Source organism: Homarus americanus, unplaced genomic scaffold (assembly GCF_018991925.1).
Source record: "Homarus americanus isolate GMGI-L3 unplaced genomic scaffold, GMGI_Hamer_2.0 scaffold22250, whole genome shotgun sequence".
NCBI classification, from domain to species: Eukaryota; Metazoa; Arthropoda; class Malacostraca; order Decapoda; family Nephropidae; genus Homarus; species Homarus americanus.
Window position 1 is genome coordinate 2252553 of NW_024741189.1, and position 24030 is coordinate 2276582.

The 24030-nt window shown below is 44.4% G+C and overlaps 1 protein-coding gene across 1 annotated transcript in view; it reads left to right on the top strand.

Annotated features, from left to right (window-relative positions):
* Positions 1–2018: 2018 nt before the first annotated feature.
* Positions 2019–24030, top strand: part of LOC121875657 (phospholipid-transporting ATPase IF-like) — a 76292-nt gene continuing 54280 nt past the window's right edge. The window contains 3 exon segments of the mRNA XM_042380279.1: positions 2019–2073; positions 10888–11096; positions 21852–21962. Coding sequence (XP_042236213.1) covers positions 11070–11096; positions 21852–21962 — 138 coding nt within the window. The 5' untranslated portion in view covers positions 2019–2073; positions 10888–11069.

Sequence of the window (24030 nt, forward strand, 5' to 3'; positions counted from 1 at the left end):
ACTCGTAACAATGATTTTAAATTAGACAAACTGAGATTTAGGTGCGAGATAGGTAAACATTGGTTTGGAAATTGAGCAGTGGAACAAGTTAACAAATATCATCATTAACTCGAATACGCTGGATAGTTCCAAACATAGGTTGGTGGATATATGAGCGATAGGGGTTGGATGTAAACGGGACTGCCCAGTATGGGTCAATCGGCCCGCTGCAGTTTCCTCCATTCATAGTTATGTTGAGGAACACAGTTGTCTAATACCATGAACATGTGAGGTCTGCCGAGAGGTTAATATTACTAGATGTTGAATACTGAACACCTGTCGTCCGACACCCGAGGAACACCCAACCTTAGCTGATGATACCAGGTGATGAAACCCGTCCACAATTATACCTTTATAACATTACTTGCTTGTATCATACTGTTAGTGTGAAATGATATAAATATTTTTCATTAGAAATCTTAAGAATTAACCTAACTCTGTGGCAATATTTGCACGTGGGCTACAAACTTACAGTTACACGTATTGTACAGTATAGTGTTACCATATGCCGTTTTTGTAGGAACGCGTGGGAGTGTTACAACTACGCCACCATCACCAGGTGTTGAGGCGTCGTCTGTGCGAGGACCAAGACTGATGAACCTCTTGTGGAGTTTACCCCCGACCCGGCCGCGTGATTTTTTTTTCCTGAGGGCTTCCGTCATTTTCAACAAGTGGCTCTGTCGCAGTGTTTGAAGCGCGGCACCACTGTACACTCCGTAAGAAAGAGAGAATTAGAGACGATCATTCATTCTTGGCTTAATATTGCATATCCTAACGTAATCGATACCAATACAAACAAATAATAACCTAACCTAACCTAACATAACCTAACCAGCACGGCCAAGATAGAACGAATTCTTGCTGCCGCCAGCTGATTGTACAGTGGTGCCGCTTGTTCAAAATGACGGAAGCCCTCAGGAAAATAAACTTAGCCACCCCACCGCACCCCACCCCACCCCACCCCACCCAGGAGAGAGTGTGTGCTACTACACCAAGCTGCTGGTGTTGACATATTCCTGGCAGGTAGGATGCAGTTAAGGTTTGTGTTATAAGAGAACATCTCGGGTCGGTAGAATGTGTGTGAAGGTGTTCTCGAGGTAAATGTCTGGTCAACCTTGTTAATAAGAATGTTTCTTGGCCTTGTCATGGTTGGAGTTTCAAACTTTCCATCAATGTCTAAGGAACTGTGGGAGATGTTAGCAGGGAATATATTCTGGACTAAGTTATGTTAGAGGGTGTAGCCTGTACCGGAGATGATCCACACACCTGTAGCCTGTACCGGAGATGATCCACACACCTGCAGCCTGTACCAGAGATGAACCACACACCTGCAGCCTGTACCAGTACAGGCCACGAAGATCACAGTGCTTGGTGAAACCGGTGACAGGACGGACACCATCATCAGCCCAAGATCAGTTTCCTATTCTTGTTACTCGGCCTGACCTGACCTGACCTAACCTAACCTAACCTAACCCAACCTAACCTATCTACTGTCAGGTCCAGGGGCGGATCCAGCCAGGAATATCAGAAGGGGGGTCCAGGAAGTTGTGGGTGGTGGAACAAGGCGAGCACAGCGAGTCCACCAAGCTATGGGGTGGGGGTAAGTGTAGGCCCCTCAGAAAATTTTTGAAATCTGATGCCAATATCTGGGCAATTTTGAAGGCATATACACTTGATATTAGGATATATTCTGAGGTCAATAGGAATTACTTTTTAATATACGAAAAACGCCTGAGCACATTACTGCATTAAAGAAAAAGTATTGAAATTTTATGATGAAAAGGGGGTTTTCGCACCCCAGGACCCCCATGGATCCGCCCCTGAGGTAATAAAGGTACTGTTAATATTCGTCATAGCTGGTGGGTGGTGCAGTGCAGGAGACAAGCAGGGGTTACACTCGTACCTTAATCATCAAATGTTGAGATAAGTGATAAGGCTTATCAGCAGGTGACGTTCTGGGCGTGTTCTCGTGGGATTCAGTCAACAGCTGGCTTGATCAGTGGCGCGTGTAACGACCCGTCTCTCTCCACCGCCGTAATACTTAACCCTTTGTTATACGTCAGTTACAGCAATGTATCAGTGAATAGTATAAGAGCAGGAAATATTAGCTACGTTGTGTGATAAACGATAGAGTGAATTAAAATGTGTGACGACGCTTATAGAGGTCATCAAAACAACTAGGGTTCAGTTAGAAAAGACAGAAAACTTGACTCCCTCACTCCGACGTTCTCAGTCCGACGCCTACCAGTGTTGCGTAAACAATGTTATCGGTCACCGAGTACTACATAACGCCAGCGACTGTTTGCCGATAAAGATGATTATGGGCGAGATGATAGTTTCCAAAATGTCGTATCTATGTTATGGTGGGTTGAGGGTGTGTTGGTCCTGTCGGAGGCTTGTACACACACACACACACACACCTGCGGTTCTATCGTTTGTAAAGTATAATTGTTGTTGTATTGGTGTGATTACTAAAGTTGTTATGCTCTTAAAGACATAATTTGATGAAGCGCAATAATAACGTTTTAACTTCCACAAATGTAACGTCCTTCACATACCATTTCAAAACTGTATCGAAAGTTAATGGTGTTCTTACAGTGAATATCTTTTGGTAAACCAACAGCTCGGAGTTTCATTCAAGGAGTTTGGAGTTTGAGAATTGTACAGAACCTTGAGTGGAAGTGACCACATTGATAACTGTGGTTCTTCTTGTGTGGAAGTGAGCCACTAGTGAGGTCGGACAACAGTGTGAGCCACACACTGGGGCCGTGAACGTGTACCGTGAGTTGTGTACAGAAGGCAAGGTTTATAGACCTTGCAGTAAAGGCTTCCAAGGACTTGAGCCACACACTGGGGCCGTGAACGTGTACCGTGAGTTGTGTACAGTAAGGCAAGATTTATAGACCTTGCAGTAAAGGCTTCCAAGGACTTGACAGTAAGGACAGACCGCTGTGACGTCATAAACTTTACCTCCGCCCCATTCAATGACGTCACGTTAGAGACGCACGTCATCAGGTGACTTGGGGGTCATCACAGATGGTGACGGCCTTGTCTTGGCTGACGTTTGATTGTTTAATTTTTTTAAATACTGTATTAGTAAGGCTAAAGCTCTTCTGTGGCCACAGTCTTCCCAAAATAAGTGATATAAAAAAAGAGCAATATATTACAAGGAGACAAGGGGGGTTGCCGGTCATTTCGCTGTTGACATTTGAATTGAAATGAAGCAGTTTATTTAGCCAGAAAAATACAGTTACAGAGTGGATAATAATAACAATATTAACATCAAAATGGCTGAACCAGTTGAGAACCTGAGCTCTCCTGTAGGCACCTGATATATACTATACATTTATCTCAAGGAAGTATTATGTAACATTAGTAATATCTGGAATAGTACAATAGCCTGGTGGTAATAGGAACATCTGAAAATGTTACCACGGTTATCACTTCAATATTTATTTATTTTATTTATATATTTATTTTATATTTATTTCATATTTATATACACATAAATTACAGTGGAATTGAAAACATAAGTATAATGGGGGAGCAGTACAACCTGGGTTGTACAGTATTAAGGTTGAACAAGAGGACAGAGCTGTCAGGATTATGTCTAGTTGGCAATTACGTTTATTGCAATGGTAATTACTTATCTACTTACATGATAATTTCCGATAAAACGGTTTTGATGGAACAATAAAAGCCGGTACTGTAAATATAGTAAGTGTTACAAGAAATATTAATACTTAGACAATAGATATTTTATAAGAGATGATTTAAAGGAAGGGAGCGTAGTCTTTGCTCAGATAGGTGGGGGTAAGTTGTTTCATATCTTCACACCGTGATATTTTATGGAGGTCTGAGACTGAGAGGAGCTCTGGGTGCCTTAAGTTATATCTCTGATTACTCAAGAACTGGAAATAATTGTTCTCAAGCAAGTGATTGATATATTTGTAAACAAAGAGGGCACAGCAGTAGGTATTAATATCTTCGGATTTTAACATTTTCAATTTAGCAAATTTTTCGTTTGTCTCCTCTGTTTTTTTCAAGTAGGTCATTGTCCGTACCACACTCTTTTGTGCAGTAACCAGGGATTGTGTTTTTGAAGAGCCAGAGGCCCCCCATAGTGTGTGATAGTGTATGAGGTGTTGGTAAACAGCGCGATACCGATACCGCATTGTTTATTGACTTTACTGTGAATGGCTTGTATGTGGTTTCTCCAGTTAAGTTTCTCATCAACAATAACTCCGAGGAATTTAGTATTTTGTTCGTGTTTAAGGACTGTATTACCAAGGTACAGGGGGTCCAAGTCTGGAGTCAAGTTTATCCTTCTGTGAAAGATCGTGTAGGGAGTTTTCTCAAGGTTTAAGGTCAGTTATTGCGTATTACCCAGGTCCTGACTTTCGTCAATTCAGTGTTCATAGTTCTCCTCAAGGAATGGTGGACTGAGTTGCTGGCATAGAGATTACTATCGTCTGCAAATAAGTTGTATTTTATGAGTGTGTTGGCGTGGACTATGTCATTTATGTACAACAAAAACAGTACTGGACCGAGAATGGAACCTTGGGGGACGCCATCCAAGATTAGCGAAGAGTCAGATTGGTGATTATAGCAGACATACTGCTTCCTGTTGGACAGATATGAGGTAAACCATTTATGGGACAGACCCCTAATGCCGTAATGTTCAAGCTTTGAAAGGAGAATGGTATGGTCGACAGTATCGAAGGCTTTAGAGAGGTCCAAGAATATACCGACTGTGAACTGACTGTCATCAAAGGAATTTAAGATGTCATTAGTAAAGGATAGCAGAGCACTCTCAGTCGACCTTCTAGCTCTAAATCCAAACTGGGAGTCTGTAAAGATGTTATTGGCATTGCAGAAGGAATTTTTCTATTACATGCTAGCTTCTCCAGTATCTGACTCAAGGCTGGGAGGACTGATATGGGGCGGTAGTTCTTGAAGAGACCTTTGTCCCCAGATTTTTTTATATGCCAGGTGGACTTAAGCAATTTTCAGTTTATCAGGAAAGACACCACTAGTGAAGGAGGAGTTACAAATGTGGAGGAGAACAGGTCGTAATAAGTGGGCTACTTTCTTAATGATGCTCATTGGTATATTGTCTTCGCCTGCTGCTGCTTCTTTGGGCATTTTTATGATGGCCAGGAATTCATTTGCTGTGACAAGGGATAAGAACAGCTCATTTTGCTGTCTATTTTGCAGGTAGGCTTTAAATTCCTCAAGGTGATCATGGACGCTCTCTGCAAGATTTTTTGCCAACATTGATAAAATAATCATTGAAGTGGTTGGTAATGAGGGAGAGTTCCGTTACAACTGTATCCTTATCATAACAGCTGAGTGGGGGGCCGTGGGTTGACTTATACTGTACTGAATAGAATTGATGATACTCCAGGTTTTCTTGGTGTTGCCTGACGCTGACTGGAGCTTATTTGTATAATAGTTCCGTCTGGCATTTCTAACTGCTGGAGTTACTCTATTTCTGACACTTCGGTAAGCATCACCGAAAGTTATGGGTCTTCTTGCAAATTTACTTTGGAGTTTGTGTTTTTCTTTTATCATTATCTTAATTTCGCTTGTGATATAGGGTTTGGAAACGGATGCAGTTTTCACTGACTTAGTCTTGAGCGGGAAGCATTTATCAAAGCAAGCATTGAAGGTGCAAGAGAAGTTACAGCTGTTCACGTTAGGGTTGTTGGAGGCATAGACAAGATCCCAGTTAGCATTCATTAATTTGTTTTCAAAAAGGAGCATGTTGTCGGTGCAGTAGTCTCTGTATTGTACTGAGACTCTACTAGACCTTTCAGGTCTTGTGGCTGTTCAAAAACTGGGAAGTGATCCGAGATATTTTTATAAATAATTCCACTTGTTAGATTGTTAGGAGTGTTGTTAGTCCAGATATGATCTACCACAGTAGCAGAGGTGGCAGTAACTCGAGTCACGCAGGGGTGTTAAACTCATGGCCCGCTGGCCAAATGTGGCCTTTGAGATGGTCAGGTGTGGCCCGCGGGATTACGGTAAAAATTATCATCCTGTTAAATTATGATATAAATAGATAAAATCACGTTTATTTAGTAAAATGAATTTTACATACTTAAGGTCAGACAAACCCAAATGAGGTATTCCTGGTAAGCCAGGTATGGCAATGTGTGAAGCTGTTAACTTCAATCCTGCAAATATGTGATATAGCACTTGTGTTGGCCCTGGAGAGGGCAACTAAAATAAGAATTGGCCCTCGAAAGGTTTTGAGTTTGACACCACTGGGTGGGTTTGGTTATAGTGCTGAAGAGCAGCTTAGAATGACAGGTAGCAAGAAGGTCTAATACTGAGGTGTCGGTTTCTGATTTTAATAGATCAAGGCTGAAATCTCCTGTGATGTAGCAGTCTTTCCTCTCTGAACTTATGATAGAGATAAGCTCCGAAATTTTATCAAGAAAATTCATTACATTAGTGTGGGCTCTTCTGTAGATTACTCCTACTAGGATATTTCATGTGTCGTTACGTAATTCAGTGAAAACACTCTCCATGTACTCCTCCTGAACCTTTAAATCATCTCTTACAGAAGTGTTATACTTGATATCAACATATAGGACGACACCACCACTGTGTCGTGACGTGTTGACGCAGTGTCTATTATAATTAGGAATGTTATACAAATGGTCAATATCGTTAGTGAGTTTGGTCTCACAGAACCCATGTACATCAAATTTGTGGGCAATAGAAGATAAACACTGATCTAAAAAGGTGTCTAGATGAAGGGGAATACTGCTGATGTTATGGCTAATCGAGGAGAAGGAATGAGGTAGTAGGAGACTAGAACTAAACTCGGGGGAGTCAGGAAAGTAATAGTTACAGTTTGGGTTGGTGTAACCCAGTGAGTTTTGTAGAAAGACATCAGGGTCGATATGAGGGAGTATTGTGTCGACACCATGGGTAAAGGGGGTGTAACACATACGATCTACCACATCTAAGGGAATGACACTAGCATCATTATTGTGGGGACATTGATACTGTTCAGAGTTCTTTTTGGCTACATATAGCAAGATGAATGTCATACCGTCTTGTAGATACCTGGATATCGATAGACATTACCAAAATAAGGAGATACAAAATACATATGAATTCTCTGCAAACAAGTTCTCGGCTGGCCTAGTGTGTTTATAAAAACACTTACAGGCATTTATCCAATTATCACAATTCTTCTTATCTCTAGGATATCTGTAATACTTGCTGTTCTCTGCTTGGGGTTTGAGCATTGTTGGTGCACCCGAATATTGCACAAATAAACATAATTGTTGACACTGGTCCCGGGAGCAGGTTCGGGCACACATGGAGGTCACCAGATGACGTGTGTTTACAACAGTGACGTCACCGAGCTGTGCATTGTGGGTAAAACACGTGCTTGGTGAACTAGTATTTTATCTCTGTCCCAAGCTCAGTGCGACCTATTTCTGCAGTGTCAGCTGTTGAGGCGACTGATGTAAGTTGTCTAGTGTTGTCCAGGAAACTCACGCATCTGCATGATATTTTAATCTCGTGAACGTAAACAATATTACTTTAAAGTCAATTTGCACTAAATTCATTATCAGTTCCTGTTATACAAATATATATTATTTTCTGCACTGACATCTGAGACAAGGTTCATGCAGTAACAAGGTGCATTAATCTGGTCATATTAATGGGAAATAACCAGAAGCGAGATTTTGCTATAGGTTAGGCTAGTTTGGATTGGGTCAGGTTAAGTAAGGGTAAAATCCGAGACGTAATATTTAGCTTTCGGGTTATTTTGAAAACTACCACAAAGCGTTGTGGTCGTTTTTCGTTTTCTGAGCCCAACATATATTTATTTGTGTGAAATGAGGATACAAATCTGTAATGCTTAATATAAATGAAAGCTAATATATGTGGGTATACAGGAACAAGTTTTGTAAGTTAATAGTATTTGAAATACCTTATGGTTACGGTATTTAGATATCGTTCGTACAAACACACTGGCAGCACTGTTGTTAACCACTGTCTCTGTCAAGCTGATCCAAAGTATGACAAGGCCGTAACAGACCTCAAAATTCATCCTTGCTTTATTACCGGCCCGAGTGTCTGCCATTTCATGAGCAAAGAAGCTACACTTTGTTGCATCAGTCTTGAATGGGAACTGAACAATATCAAGACTCGGTGAACAGCCCAGGGAAAGTTTGATGGAGGGTTGTGTAAATACTGCAGTAAATCCTGCTAATACTCCGTAAGGTTCACTGTGTCATTACAGTCCAAGGCTGTCAAGTAGGAAGGAAACGAAAGAATTTGCCAGATTTAGTTTGGCTTCCAAGTATTTGTTGGCAAAAATTCTTTATCACACAAGTTTAAACAGCCATTTGCCGTTTCCTTGAAATTCAACAACGAGTTTTTTAAGGTACTGAGATACACGTGTCAGAGGTGCAGTGTGAGTAAAACGTTTCTCGTAGTAACAGTTAAGGGATTAGTTCTCTCCTGGACACAAATCTATGGTCGTCACAGCCGAACTTTGATGTCGTCGAGGGAGGACGATTCCTTCCACAGACGGGATAACTGGAATATCTTAGGCTAAGCTAAGTCTGGTGGGTTAGATTGGTTCATTTTATTAACGAATATTTCTCGACCTTGGTGATAGACAAAACTGAAAGACGTTCGCGAGGGAAACCGTTGTACATTATACATTGTATTATGGGAACCCTTTTTCTCGTAAACTTTTTTATATTTTTACGAGATGAGAAAGAATTGATCTATGGTAACATGAGCTGTCTGTGACCCCTCGTGAATAGTCTTGTAGTATAGCAGAGCGCGGTACAGTGCATGGATCACGTATGGGAGAGAGACCACACTATGGGCCCTCTGAACGAACCCGACACGAGGACAATGCAATATGAATCTCTAGTGCAGGAACTCCTTATAACTCCCATTATAGAGGATGTCCTTTCTATTTAATTTATCCCACTACTTTTAACCAATTTGTAGGGAAGGTTTTGTAATTATGTTTAATATTAGCTATTTCTTAGTTATTTTCCTTCTTAAGTTACCCCCTAATCTCTTATCTGTGGAAGAATGGCTCGAGGGTTAGGACACGGGGTCTTACTGTAATTACTGGTACCAAGATATGGGGAGAAACAAAGGCAAAACACTGCAGGGATAATGATAACCCCAACATACAACACAAACATTACCAGGACCATCTCCATGGTTTCACTCATTTTGTACTTCTCAGAGATATACCTTTCAACATCCACCATTACTTGGTTTACTTTAATAATGAGACCCAACATCATACTCTTATATTTAACATGCTTGAGCACAACCCTTACAGGTAACTTGAGAATTTAGCTCTTACTTACTAACAGAACTCTTAGTAATAGCACCACACTAATACTTCAATAGCACCAAAAGGAATAGCCTCCTTGCTTTACTTTGTTACGTTCACCAACAAGTTAAGTGGCGACCCTCATACACTTGTTCACTACAGACATCCATACAACTGAGATTACCTACATGGATACTCCGATGAATAACACCCAATAAGTAACTCTACTTATCGTTGTAGACTCATAATAATGCTTATGAGCTGGTCATATTTACTCCACATGTGAGATATCAACACGTAGACAACAAACACATACTGGCCACCTCCTCTGTGCGGCTGGCTGTACGTAAGATTTCAGCTCCCCACACCACCGTGTTACACGATGCTATCAGATCTTAATGGCCTTCATCCATCTCCATAATGGTGTTGGACGTTGTCTTGGCATACAGCGACCACCCGCAGTTTATCAGGCACCTGTTACAGAGGAGCGGGCTTGAGAATCAGGACAGAGTTGACATGAGCGTCATAAAATATGTCTTGTAAGCTGATGGTGCATGAACACTTTACTAAAGACATCAAAGTTACGTTACTGGATCACTTGCATATTCAAACACAGCACAACTAAGTCAAACTCACTTAATATGACGAGGTGGGGCACGGAGTACTGGACATAACTGTTACACAAGAGCGGGCTTGAGAATCAGGTCAGAGTGAGTTCCTCCCAGCTTCTCACAACCCTTGAGTTGCTAAGTCAGAACTTAAACAGATATATTCATCAGACTCCTTTACTGTACACATTGACATATGAAAATCAGGCTATGAGATTATATTAATTTTCTGAGATTAACTTTTTAAACTAATCGGTGTCTGAGCTTTCAAAGGCAAGAATTAAACTGATGTCAAGTACTGAGTACTTAGCAGTACATTGGGGGCGGAGCTTCAGACATGGAGGTAATGAGATTTTTCCATTAGATCTCGGCGATAAGCAATAGACCGTTTTCATTTCAGGAGACTAATTACTTTTCACAATACAAAACTGACACCAATTTCAATACTCTCGTCGGATTCTCTGAGATTCACAGATCCAAAAGATAGGACTTCAGTTTTGAATTATCCTGTAAGTTCACGAGAAACGGACTGAGTACAGCTGGCGACTGGGTCCTCAAAACACAACTTCTTAACACTATGTACTCATCACATAAATATATACGATGCTTTCAACATATACTCAATACACCTTGAATGCTTTATCTCACTGTAGGTATATCTGACTTATGGCTACTCATACACAGTATCTCTTAAATTCAAATTCCCTTTGTAAGAGAGATTTCAGGATGTTTAAGAGGAAATGGATGGCACCTGTCGCTAGGGAACGACTCTAGGGGTATAGTTTTACACATGTTTTGTGGACGGTGGAGCATAATATGAATAATTAAGTGTTGAGCATAATAGCCGTGCTATTGTGACCACGACACCACCATGGACTGAAGGCATGGTAGTTTCCTCAGATAACCTAAGAGAATGTACTGAAGCAGCCCTGGAAGTTCTGTCGTTATGAGGAGCTATGACCAACATTTCTTAAGCTGACGGTGTGAGGAGACTTTGGTGGCGGCCAGCGGGAGGAAGTGGCCTCCCTAGAGAGAAAGAAGGCTTACTTAGTACTTGATAACAGGAGGAGTACAAATCGACAATGGTGCGACTGCCGTTCAAGAAGAAGGTGAGTGATTTTGTTTTCTTTCTGTCTGTCTCTCTGGCTAGTACTCACTTTGTCAAATGTCTTCCGTGTTAATAGAATAAGAAAAAAAATCATACAAAAATAGTGACGTCATAGGAACTAAACCATTCTAGATGTTTCTTAAAGGACACAGTGTTTATAAAGTTTCCGATGTTTGTGAAAATCTTCACTAATGGGCTAGTCCTGAAGATTAGACAGTGCAGTTTATTTCACCTGAGTTTTAAACCTCACTGATCTAACCTAACGTAACCTTCCCTGAACCTAAACTAGCCTAACCTAACCTAATCTATAACCTAACCTAACCTTCATTACTTTTATTTAAGGAGTGTCAGGATGTGGAATGGAGTTAAGGCAGAAGTACTGGTTTATGAACATCAGAGGGGTGTTGTGATTGGGGGAGAGGGGAATGTGTGTAAACGCCTGTATGTCTCGCTCGTTTTTTTTAATAAAGGAACGGTGAAAGAAGATAAGAAGTGGGGAAAGGAAATTATAGTTCGGAAATTGAAGAAATTTAAGAGGAAGTAAGAGAGGGAGGGCTGACCCCCTAGCTAAGCTAATAGTGTGTTAGGGTTGTGTCATGGGTTAGTTATTGTCTGTCGGTACAGGCACTAGACATCCTACCCTGTCCCATATATGGGTGTTTGGAGGCCTTATTTCATATTCCGCCGACCCTACTGGCGGATGCTGGTCTTGGGAGGTTGTCTATTGCCTGGCCGTGTAGATCGGGAGTGGTAATGGACCTTCTGAGATTTGGTAACTTTTTGGGAACCATGTATGGTGGTTGTCGTTTTCTGGTAGGAGTCTTTGAAGGAGTTCTTGCTCTGATGTTCTATCTTTTGCCAGACTGCTGGCCAGGGTGTGCAGCTGCTGGTTAATGGGTCTTATTCTCAGGTCTCTATGTATCTCGGCTGTGGTTCTGGTGAAGGGGTATCTTTCACCTGTGACGAATCTTAGGGCTTCATTTTGGACCACCTGTAATTTTAATATTTGAGTGGTGCTCATAGTATGAAGAGTTATGATAAGTGATGTCACCAGGTGGAGTTTTCTTTTCTCAGGAAGCGCTTTAAGGCAGTATAGTTTTCTTGGCTCTCTTCTTGCCTTTTCCTTCCTGGTGTGGACATGATGGGAGTAACCTGTCGTGGATATATGTAGGCCCAGGAGGGTGTCTCTGCTTTTATATTCTATCTGGGCATTATTGGTTACTAATGGATGGGTTTTCCTTCTGCATAAGGGTATCACTGAATTTCGGGAGACTGTTTTGGATTTTTCATTGCTTTCCGTAATTATTTACTCTTTCTAATTCCCGCCTGGTGCTGTCGACCTGTAACGCTCGCGATTTTCCTTGATGTGTTATTTGAGTGATGACATCTGCATACATAATATCTTCGTTACCTATTCGAGTGGGAGGCGGAGTGTCACTTGTGTAGATGATATATAGTGTGGGAGAGAGGACGCTGCCCTGAGGGACTCCACTCATGAGTGGGAAGGTCTCTCCTGTATGTTGTCCTACCCTCAGTCTGGCATTTCTACCGTCAAGAAAGTTGCAAAGCAGTTTTTCAATGTTGGCGGAAAGTCCGAGTTGGAGGATCTTATATTTTATGCCGTCATGCCAGACTTTGTCAAACGCCTTCGCTACATCCCGGAGAGTTAGATTACAGTGTCTAGCACTCGCTCTGGCTATGTTTTCACATGCCAGGGCTATCACTGTTGTGGTGGACTTTCGTTTTCTGAACCCAAATTGTCTGCAGCGTTCTCCTTCCTGTACCCTGCTTGCGAGGGGGGGTACATGCTTATCACCAGCACAGTTATCGCTGAGAAAACTATACCGCCTTAAAGCGCTATCTGAGAAAATAAAACTCTGCCTTGTGACATCATTTATCATACCGATATTAACTTACCCAGGAGTACCTCTTCATACTATGAGCACCACTCGTATATTAAAATTACAGGTGGCCCAAAATGAAGCCCTAAGATTGTCACAGGTGAAAGATACCCCTTCACCAGAACCACAGCCGAGATACATAGAGACCTGAGAATAAAACCCATCAACCAGCAGCTGCACGCCCTGGCCAGCAGAGTCTGGCAAAAGATAGAACTATCAGAGCAAGAACTCCTTCAAAGACTCCCACCAGACAACGACAACAACCATACATGGTTTCCAAAAAGTTACCCAATCTCAAAAAGGTCCATTACAACCCCCGATCTACACGGCCAGGCAATAGACAACCTCCCTAGACCAGCATCCGCCAGTCGGGTCGGCGGAATATGAAATAAGGCCTTTAAAACACCCATATATGGGACAGGGTAGGATGTCTAGTGCCTATACCGACAGACAAAACTAACCCATGACACAACACTAACACGCCATTAGCTTAGCTAGGCGGTCAGCCCTCCCTCTCCTACTTCCTCTTCAATTTCTTCAAGTTCCGAACAATAATTTCGTTTCCCCACCTCTAATCTTCCTCCCCCTCCCACCTGTTCACTCACTACACCCTCCCTCCCACCTGTTCACTCATTACACCCTCCCTTCCACCTGCACTACACCCTCCCTCCCACCTGTTCACTCACTACACCCTCCCTCCCAGGCTGGTCCAGCCCTACCTGCTTCCTGCTCTGGCGGTCGTTTCCCTACACCTCCTAATCTTCCTCCCCCTCCCACCTGTTCACTCACTACACCCTCCCTCCCACCTGTTCACTCATTACACCCTCCCTTCCACCTGTCCCTCACTCACTACACCCTCCCTCCCACCTGTTCACTCACTACACACCTCCCTCACCTACACCTTGTCTACACCTCCCTCCCACCTGTTACACCACCACCTCCCCTCCCCCTGCCTCCCCCTACCCTCACCCACACTCACTATACCCTCCCTCCCCACCTGTTCCCACCTGTTACACCCCTCCCCTGTTCCCCTAACCCCTCCCTCCCACCTGTTCCCTTCACCCCTACCCCCCCCTCCCCACCTGTTCCCTCACCCCTACACCCCCTCCCTCCCCACCTGTTCCCTCACTACACCCCCCCTCCCACCTGTTCCCCTCATCCCTACACCCCTCCCTCCCCTATTTCCTACACCCCTCCCTCCCACCTGTTCCCTACACCCCTCTCTGTTCCCACACCTGTTCCCACCTGTCCCCCCCTCCCTCCCCACCTGTTCCCTACACTCCCCACCCCCCCTCACCTACACCCCCTCCCACCTGTTCCTCACCTACACCCCCTCACCCCCCTCACACCCCCTCCCCTCCCCACCCCCACCCCACACCCCTCCCTCCCACACACCCTCACCCCCTCCTCCCACCTCCCCCACCCCACACCCTCCCTCCACCTGTCCCTCACCCCACACCTCCCTCCCCTCCCCACCCCCTCACCCCTACACCCTCCCTCCCACCTGTTCCTCCCCTACCCCTCCTCACCTGTTCCCTCACCCTACACCCTCCCTCCCCACCTGTCTCCCCCTGTTCCCACAATCCTCCCCTCCCCACCTGTTCCCTCACCCTCCACACCCTCCCCCTCCCACCTCCTCCCTCCCACCCTCCCCACCCCACACCCCTCCCTCCCACCTGTTCCTCACCCACACCCTCCCTCCCCACCTGTCCCTCACCCCACACCACCTCCCTCCCACCTCCCTCCCCACCCCCTCCCCCTGTCCCTCCTCACCCCTCCCCACACCCCACCTCCTCCCACCTGTTCCCTCACCCACCCTCTCCTCCTCCCACCTGTTCCCTCACCCTACACCCTCCCTCCCTCCCACCTGTTCCCTCTACCCCTCCCTCCCACCTGTTCCCCACCCTACACCCCCTCTCCCACCTGTTCCCCACCCCACACCCTCCCTCCCCACCTGGCCTCACCCCACACCCCTCCCTCCCACTGTTCCCCCACCCCTACACCCTCCCTCCCACCTGCTCCCACCCCACACCCCACCCTCCCACCTGTCCCCCCCACACCCTCCTTCCCACCTGTTCCCTCACCCTCACCCCCCACCTCCCACCTGTCCCCTCCCCTACACCCTCCCTCCCACCTGTTCCTCACCCCACACCCCTCTCCCTCCCACCTGTTCCCTCACCCCACACCCTCCCTCCTCCCACCTGTCTCCTCCTTCACAACCCCCTCCTCCCACCTGTTCCCCACCCCACACCCTCCCTCCCACCGTCCTCCCACCCTCACCCTACCCCTCCCCACCTGTTCCTCACCCTTCCCTCCCACCTGTTCCCCACCCTACACCTCCCTCCCACCTGTCTCACCCCCCCTCCTCCCCACGTGTTCCTCACCCTACACCCCTCCCCCACACCCCTCCTCCCACCTGTTTCACCCACACCCTCCTCCCACCTGTTTTTCCTTCCCCCCTTTCCCCCACTGTTGATACACTCTACACTGCCCCCCTCCCCCCCTTTTTTGTGAGTGGCTGTGAGTGGCTGGGAGGCCGCTGCTGCACCTCCGACTCTTCGTGGTTGTATTAACGGACGTGTTATCAGGGAGTTGTACAGCTGATAACTGGTGACCTTAACGTGAGGCAACACTATTGTTCTCTACAGGAAACTTTTGGGCTTCAAGTACGATTACTCGGCTTACTTTACCTTAACCCAACCTAACTGTAACTGTAGACGATAAGGTGAGAGTTGGTAGTGTGACCGATTAGTTATTTAACCGTTAATATATTCTTAGGGGAAAACCTCGAAACTACACTTCTAAGTACAGCTATTTATTAGTTACTGAATGGCATGGACACATAAATTGATTATTATATTGACGTTACTAGACAATGACTGTCGGGCACAAACATGAAATGGATACACTTCCCACCGTAACTCGCCCAATGAATGGCTCTGACATTGACTCGCGTGTGACCAGAGGGAGGCCCAGCGGCTAGGGATTCTGTGTGCAGGTGCTGCTGAAGAAAATTGTCCTGGCGGGTGCTGGACTCTGCTAACTGGGAATGGAAGTCCCCCTCCCGACCTCAACTTGTGACGAGTGTGACTCCGTCTGCCTCTGAGTTCTGTCTCTCCCTGTCTGTCTCACGGAAGGAGCTGTAGGCCCCTTACATTGGAGGTGTCAGGCCGGCAGATGTCGTCACTAATCTGCGTGTGTCTGGCCAGGTGTCAGGTGTACTGGCTGGTAGGGTAGTTTCCCGAAATAATACTGTCATGACGCCGGTTGGCAGTGTGGCCTCTGTTGGGTCAGGTCTTAATCTCACCTCTGGGCTGTAAGCTATTGTCTGATAAACAATCGTTACACAACCTAACTTAACCTAACCGTATCCTATTCCCTTTCCACATTAACCTGACCCATGATCCACGCCCCTCGTCTATAGCTACAAATAGCTGATTGGTTCCCCTGAGTGTTTTACCTCCCCCGGACTGCCCGTGTATAACCGTGCATTTATATCGACCTTTTATGATAAATATTTCAAATTTTCTAACTTCCTCTCTGAAGTGATAATACCTTGAAATCATTTGCATTTTGATAGTTCAGTTATTTAACATTATTTTAGGTAATAACAGATCTGCTTACCAACTGTGAACACATTTAGTTTAAATAAATAGACAGCAACACGAACATTTTATATGAACCAGTCAGCTATCAGTACAGAAGAGGGGCGTGGCTTATGGGCCAGGTTAGCTTGGAAATAATATAGGTAGCGTTAGTGTGTACTGAATATTAGGTGAAATAAATGGGGTGAAATATATTAGGAGGAATGATCTTAACTGTAGTTTGTGTTGATGAGGTGAGGCGGTCGTGTTAGGTTATGCTGTTAGGTTACGTCGACTACCCAAACTGCCTCTAACTGGACCCACAGATCTCGACTACCTGGCCGCTGAGTCACACAGGCTTGGTCACAACAATTATCACCCACTACGTAATGTAACACCTGAGTTATTATTGATAAACTCTTTCGTCAAAAGTGTGGTGACGTCATACATACTGTGATAGCACTACGTAATAAACTTCTTCAGCATACAGTGTGTATTATATAGTTCTATGTGTAGTGTGTATGTATTGTGTATGAGTAGTGTGTATATGTATAGTTCTGTGTAGTGTGTATGTATAGTGTATGAGTAGTGTGTATATGTATAGTTCTATGTGTAGTGTATGTGTAGTGCGTATTAGTAGTGTGTATATGTATAGTTCTATGTGTAGTGATAGGTGTAGTGTATATGTGTAGTGTATATATGCAGTGTGTATGTGTAGTGTATATGTGTAGTGTATATGTGTAGTGTATATGTATGTGTAGTGTATATGTGTAGTGTATATGTGTAGTGTGTATGTGTAGTGTAGTGTGTATGTGTAGTGTGTATGTGTAGTGTGTATGTGTAGTGTATGTGTAGTGTTGTTAGGTTAGGTAAGTACTTTGGTTGTTTAGTTAGATGAGGTTGTAATAGGATTGCTTATTAACAGGTAAAATAACTTTGGGTTTCTAAACTTCATGATAGCGATTAACTCACCCGTGTTAATGTTGTGACTCGCTCTACGGAAATACTGTACGTGGCCCGGATAGACACTTTTTTCAGTTGGTGGTGACTCAGTGACGTAGGGCGTGATAAATACCTCAACAAATGACGTAGGAGATATATACTTTTAAGTTAAGCATTCACTGTAAACTCCTGTCCACAGCTTGTAATAATAGGGCGAGTTATGTGGTTCTTCGATTTAGTTTAGTTATCCCCTGATAATTGTTGTGTGTCCGTTTTCTCTGGAGTATCGTCGAGTTTCTGTTTTCTTTTGTTTTTGTCAGTTTTCTTGGTGTTTTCTTTTGTTTTTGTCAGTTTTCTTGATGTTTTCTTTTGTTTTTGTCAGTTTTCTTGGTGTTTTCTTTTGTTTTTGTCAGTTTTCTTGGTGTTTTCTTTTGTTTTTGTCAATTTTCTTGGTGTTTTCTTTCGATAAGGTCATTCTTATCATGGATGTTCACACTGACACCCACATTGACATTTGCTGACACTCCCAACATGCTGACACTCCCGTCTTGCTGACACTCCCGCCACGCTGACACTCCCGCCACGCTGACACTCCCGCCACGCTGACACTCCCGCCACGCTGACACTCCCGCCACGCTGACACTCCCGCCACGCTGACACTCCCGCCACGCTGACACTCCCGCCGTGCTGACACTTTCCGACATGACCACCGTGCTGACACTTTCCGACATGATCACCATGCTGACACTTTCCGACATGATCACCGTGCTGACATTACCACAATGCCGACATGATCACTGTGCTGACACTTCTTGACTACCACCGTGCTGACACTTCCTGACATTACCACCATGGTGAACACTTCCTGACACTACTACCATGCGGACACTTCCTAATACTACCCCCATGATGACACTTCCTGTCACTAACCAGGCTGACACTACCACCATGCTGACACTTCCTGACACCACAACCATGATGACACTTCGGGACACTACCACCAGCATGCTAACACTTGCTGACACTACTACTACTACTACCACTACTACTACTACTTTGCTGTACTCGGAATCGAGTACAATGATGTGAGTGTGATCTCTGAAGTGACTAGATAGGCCGTCACGTGACTGGCAGGGTCGTCCAAAGATGTTGCAAGTGTGGTGGGCTACATCTAGTGCGGGAGGGGCGGTGACCGCGAATTTCCGACGTTGGAGCTTATTTGCTTCGGTATGCAGTAGGGGCTAACTCGAAAGTAGTGACCTCTTCTTGCGTGGTGCTCCTCTAAGCGTTATGGTGTGGAGTGATCGCCTGCCAGGTGAGGGGGTCGATTTTGCATTTTTTCAGTTTTGTCTTAAGACTATCCTTATACCTTTTCAGTTGCCCGCCTGCCTTATGTTTACTATTCGTTAGGTGACTGTAAAGTAGCTGTTTTGGCAGTCTACTGTCGTCCATGTGGATAACCTGGCCGATTGGCCGGTCCAGTGTAGTTGTTCATGGATAATGGTAGCCTCAAAGCTCCTAAAGTTGGTGTCAACGAGAATACTGGCATTTGTTCTCTTGTCTTCCCAGCGAACTTGGAGGATGGAGTGTAGACTCATGGATAATGGTAGCCTCAAAGCTCCTAAAGTTGGTGTCAACGAGAATACTGGCATTTGTTCTCTTGTCTTCCCAGCGAACTTGGAGGATGGAGTGTAGACTATGTATGTGAAAGTTTTCAAGTGCCTTAAGGTGCCTCCTGTATGTGACCCATGTCTCGCTGCCGTACAGTATGGCGGGGAAGACCACTGCTCGATATACGTGCAACTTTGTAGATAATTTCAACTCCCTACAGCTGATGACACGGATATGGAGTCTGCCAAAGGCTTGAAATGCACATCTGATCCGATGTTGAATCTCTTCATCGATGTCCGCGGTGGTGGACAGGTGGGAGCCGAGATACTGAAAGTGGGTAACATTAGAGAGGGTGGTACCTTTAAGCTGGATGAATGGTGGAGGTGTGGATGAATCGGGTTGGCGGAAAGAGAATCCAAGTCTTGCGTACATTCACCTCCAGGCCGAAGTGTGCATACTCCTCTGTTTAGGTGTTCAGGATCACCTGTAGGTCGCGTTCAGTATGAGCGACAAGGGTGAGGTCATCTGCATACTGTAAGTTCAGTAATGGAAGCTGCCGACACCTTTGTTCTTGCCTAGAGTCGTCTTTTGCTGAAAAGACCCTTCATCCGGTACTGGATGTCCACCACGCCGGCTAAATTGGCTCTGGCACGAGTAAGGAAGGCAGCCAAGAAAATTGAAAAGAGAGTTGGTGCCAGTACACACCCTTGTTTTACCCCCGTTTGGATGGGGAAGAACTCAGCCTGGGTGTCATTGTACAGCACACTGCCGTTCATGCCATCGTGGAGTTGACTCCTAATGATGATGAATTTTGGTGATCAGCCAAAACGGCTGAGGGTCCATCAGAGGGCTTCTCTTTTGACTGATTCGAAGGCATTGATTAGGTCGATGTAGGCCATGTACAGGTCACGACGCTGTTCTCTGGTCTTTTTTTTTGTATCAGGCGGGCAGCAAAGATCATGTCAGTGGTGCCACGTGATGGTCTAAAGCCACATTGAGATTCTGGGAGGAAGTTTTCCTCCTCAGGAAGAAGTCTGTTTAGGAGGACTCGGGCGATAATCTTGCAAGCTACGGACAGCAGCGAGATCCCGAAGTAGTTGCCTGAGTCTGACCGGTCTCCTTTGTTCTTATAAATATTAGCAATCGAGGCGTCTTTAGGGGCTTGGGGGGAATTTCCTCCTTTTCCCAAATTTTCTCCTGGAGAGAGTGGAGACGACTGGTAAGGAGAGGTCCTCCTGCTTTATACACCTCGGCTGGGATTCCATCAGCCCCTGAGACTTTGTATTTTTCATCTGTTTGATGGGAGTAGGTACCTCCTCCAGGGATAGAGGATAGCTGAGGTGGGTCAGCTCTGAATGCTGAGGGACCTGCTGGGTAGTCAGAACATCCACATCGTGTTTCGGTTGAGCAGAAAATTGTAATGTTCTTTCATACGCTGAAGGATACCTTCCTTGTCTTTAATTTTGGAGTTACCGTCGGATGAGTGGTAGGGGGCAGCGCCATGGGTGATTGGCCCGTTTTTTAGCAGAATTGAAAAATTCGCGCATATTGTGTTGGTCTGAAAGTTTTTTGCATTTCACGTGCTGTATTTTTCAACCAGTCGCCCTTTAGATGGCAAAGTTTGCGCTGGGCTGCCTCTCTTCTTGTGGAAGGTATCTGCTTTGGTAGTAGACTGAGGGTTGTTCTGCCAGTCAGTTAAAGCAGCACGTTTACCATCGACGAGTACATTGACTTCCTGGTCATTTCTATGAAAGCAGTCCTGGTGTATTCTTTTGATCTGTTCGAGGGTCTGGTTTTTGTCGTGAGAGAATCGAGACTATCCCATTCGGCACTGGGATTTGGGTTGCTTGTTGTCGGGTTGTTTATCAGCCCATGTTCGAGCTGCTCTCTGAGAGCATGTGCTACCGCTGGATCTTCCAGATGCTTAGTGTGAAAACCTCTTTAGAAGACCTGTTGTCCTTTGCCATTTTGGGGCGACCTGAAGTGAGAGTTTGGCTCTAATGAGCCGATGATCAGTTTCACAGTGGTCTGAGCCACACATGGCTCGGGTGATGAGGACATCTCGGCGATCTCTCTCCCTGGCAATGATGTAGTCAATGAAATGCCAGTGTTTGGATCGTTGGTGTTGCCACGCACCCTTGAACTTGTCGGCCTGCATAAACAAGGTATTGGTGATAGTGTGGTTGTGTTCAGCATACTTATTGAGGAGGAGTAGGCCGGTGGGATTACACTTGCATAGTCAATTTCTCCCTATGGTTCCCTGCAAAACAGGGAGCTACCAAACAGGGAAGATATTGGAAGCATAATGTGTTGTCTACTGGTAGACCCTGCTGCCATATGGCATTGCAAAAATTGTGACCAAGTCCCAGTTTGCTGATCTGACTTTCTGCCTCATTTACACACAATTGCAGGGCCTCAATTGTTTTTCTTACTATTGACAACACAACATACATATATTGTTTCTCACTCTTATCTTTTTTCATTTTTGTATGTCTTTATGGCTCTTTATTGTTGTTGTTGTTCACTAACACCCTGCCAACACTCCTACCGTGATAACACTTCTTGACATTACCACCATGCTGACACTTCCACCATCCTGGCACTTCCCTCATGCTGACATTACCACCATGCTGACAGTTCCCGATACTAACCACCATGTTGACACGTACATCCTGCCGTGCTGACGTCACTTTACCAGCTGACGTTATCTCTTGACAGAAGCAGCAGGCGACCACTAGGACCATCCTGGTGAACCGTCGTCAGCCAGAGGAGATGAGCGAGTCACTGGTAGTTCCTCACTACACACACAACAAGATAAAGACAGCCAAGGTGAGTGTCATTCATCTCTCCCAGTAACAGTGTATTTCTCAGTCACAAGGTTCTGGATTTCTCAACAATTAACTTTTTTTTAACGGGGAATAGCTCACCCGGGCACAGCTCATCGACCCATGACGGGGTGCTAAAAAATAAGAGTAAAAATAAATTAAAAATAGAAAAGGTTATATTAATCTACACCACGAAGATGCCGGAAAACCATCTTTTTAAAGTGAGACAGATTGTATAAGTATGGAACCACAGAAGGCAGAGCATTCCACAGTTTGGCTGTGTGAGGAAAGAAGGATGTACTATGGTGGGCACCGAGGGCAAGACGTGTTACGAGCCCACGGCCTTGCCGGTGGTACACAGGATGTCAAATCCACTTGTATTTCTCAGTCACAATGTTATCTATTTCTCACTCACAATGCCGTGTATTTCTCAACAATAATCACTAGTATTTCTTAGTATCTACACTATAATCCAAATGTGTGTGTCTCCGTTCGACAGCTAACCATTCTTGAATTGGATTGAATTGGAACAGTTTATTTAGCCAGAAAAACACAGATACAGAGTGGATAATAATAACAATATTAACATGGCTGAGCCAGTTGAGAACCTGAGCTCTCTTTTAGGTATATACTAAGAGGTATATACTGATATATGCTATACATTTATCTTAAGGAAGTATTATGTAACATTTAGTAACATCTGGAATAGTACAATAGCATGGTAGTAATAACATGTTACCACGGTTATCACTTCAATATTTATTTATTTATTTATTTATTTATTTTTTAGTTTATTTTTTATTTATATACATATATACACATAAATTAGAGTGGAAATTAAAAACATAAGTATAATGGGGGAGCAGTACAGCCTGGGTTGTACAGTAATAAGGTTGAACAAGAGGACAGAGCTGTCAGGATTATCTAGTTGGCAATTATGTTTATTGCCATGGTAATTACTTATCTATTTACATGATAATTTTCGATAAAACGGTTTTGATGGTACAATAAAAGCAGGTACTGTAAATATAGTAAGTGTTGCAAGAAATATTAATACTTAGACAATAGATATTTTTTAAGAGATAATTTAAAGGAAGGGAGGGTAGTCTTTGCTCTGATGGGTGGAGGTAAGTTGTTCCACACCTTCACACCTTGATATTTTATGAAGGTCTGGGACTGAGAGGAGCTCTGGGTGCCTTAAGTTGTATCTCTGATTATTCCGGAACTGCAAATAATTATTGTCAAGCAAGTGATTGATATATTTGTAAACAAAGAGGGCACAGCAGTAGGTGTTAATATCTACGAATTTTAACATTTTCAATATAACGAATTTTTCGTTTGTGTGATCATTTTTTTCAAGTAGGTCATTGTCCGTACAACTCTCTTTTGTGCAGTAACCAGAGATTGTGTTTTTGAGAGCCAGAGGCCTCCCATAGTGTGTGACAGTGTATCAGGTGTTGGTAAACAAGATGATGATAGTTTTCTCTCATTGCTGTGAGAGAGTGACTGTCGAGTGTGATACATGATACTGGACTGTTTATTGACTTTACTGTGGATGGCGTGTGTGTGGTTTCTCCAGTTAAGTTTCTCATCAACAATAACTCCGAGGAATTTAGTATTTTGTTCGCGTTTGAGGACTGTATTACCAAGGTACAGTGGGTCCAAGTCTGGGGGTAAGTTTTTCCTTCTATGAGATCGTGTAGTGGGTTTTCTCAAGGTTTAAGGTCAGTTTATTACGTATTACCCAGGTCCTGACTTTAGTCAATTCAGTGTTCATAGTTCTCATCAAGGAATGGTGGACTGAGTTGCTGGCATAAAGATTACTATCGTCTGCAAATAAGTTGTATTTTATGAGCGTGTTGGCGTGGACTATGTCGTTTATGTACAACAAAAGCAGTACTGGACCGAGAATGGAACCTTGGGGGACGTCATACAAGATTGGCGAAGAGTCAGATTGGTGATTATTATAGCCGACATACTGCTTCCTGTTGGACAGATATGAGGTAAACCAATTGTGGGACAGGCCCCTAACGCCGTAATGTTGAAGCTTTGAAAGGAGGATGGTATGGTCG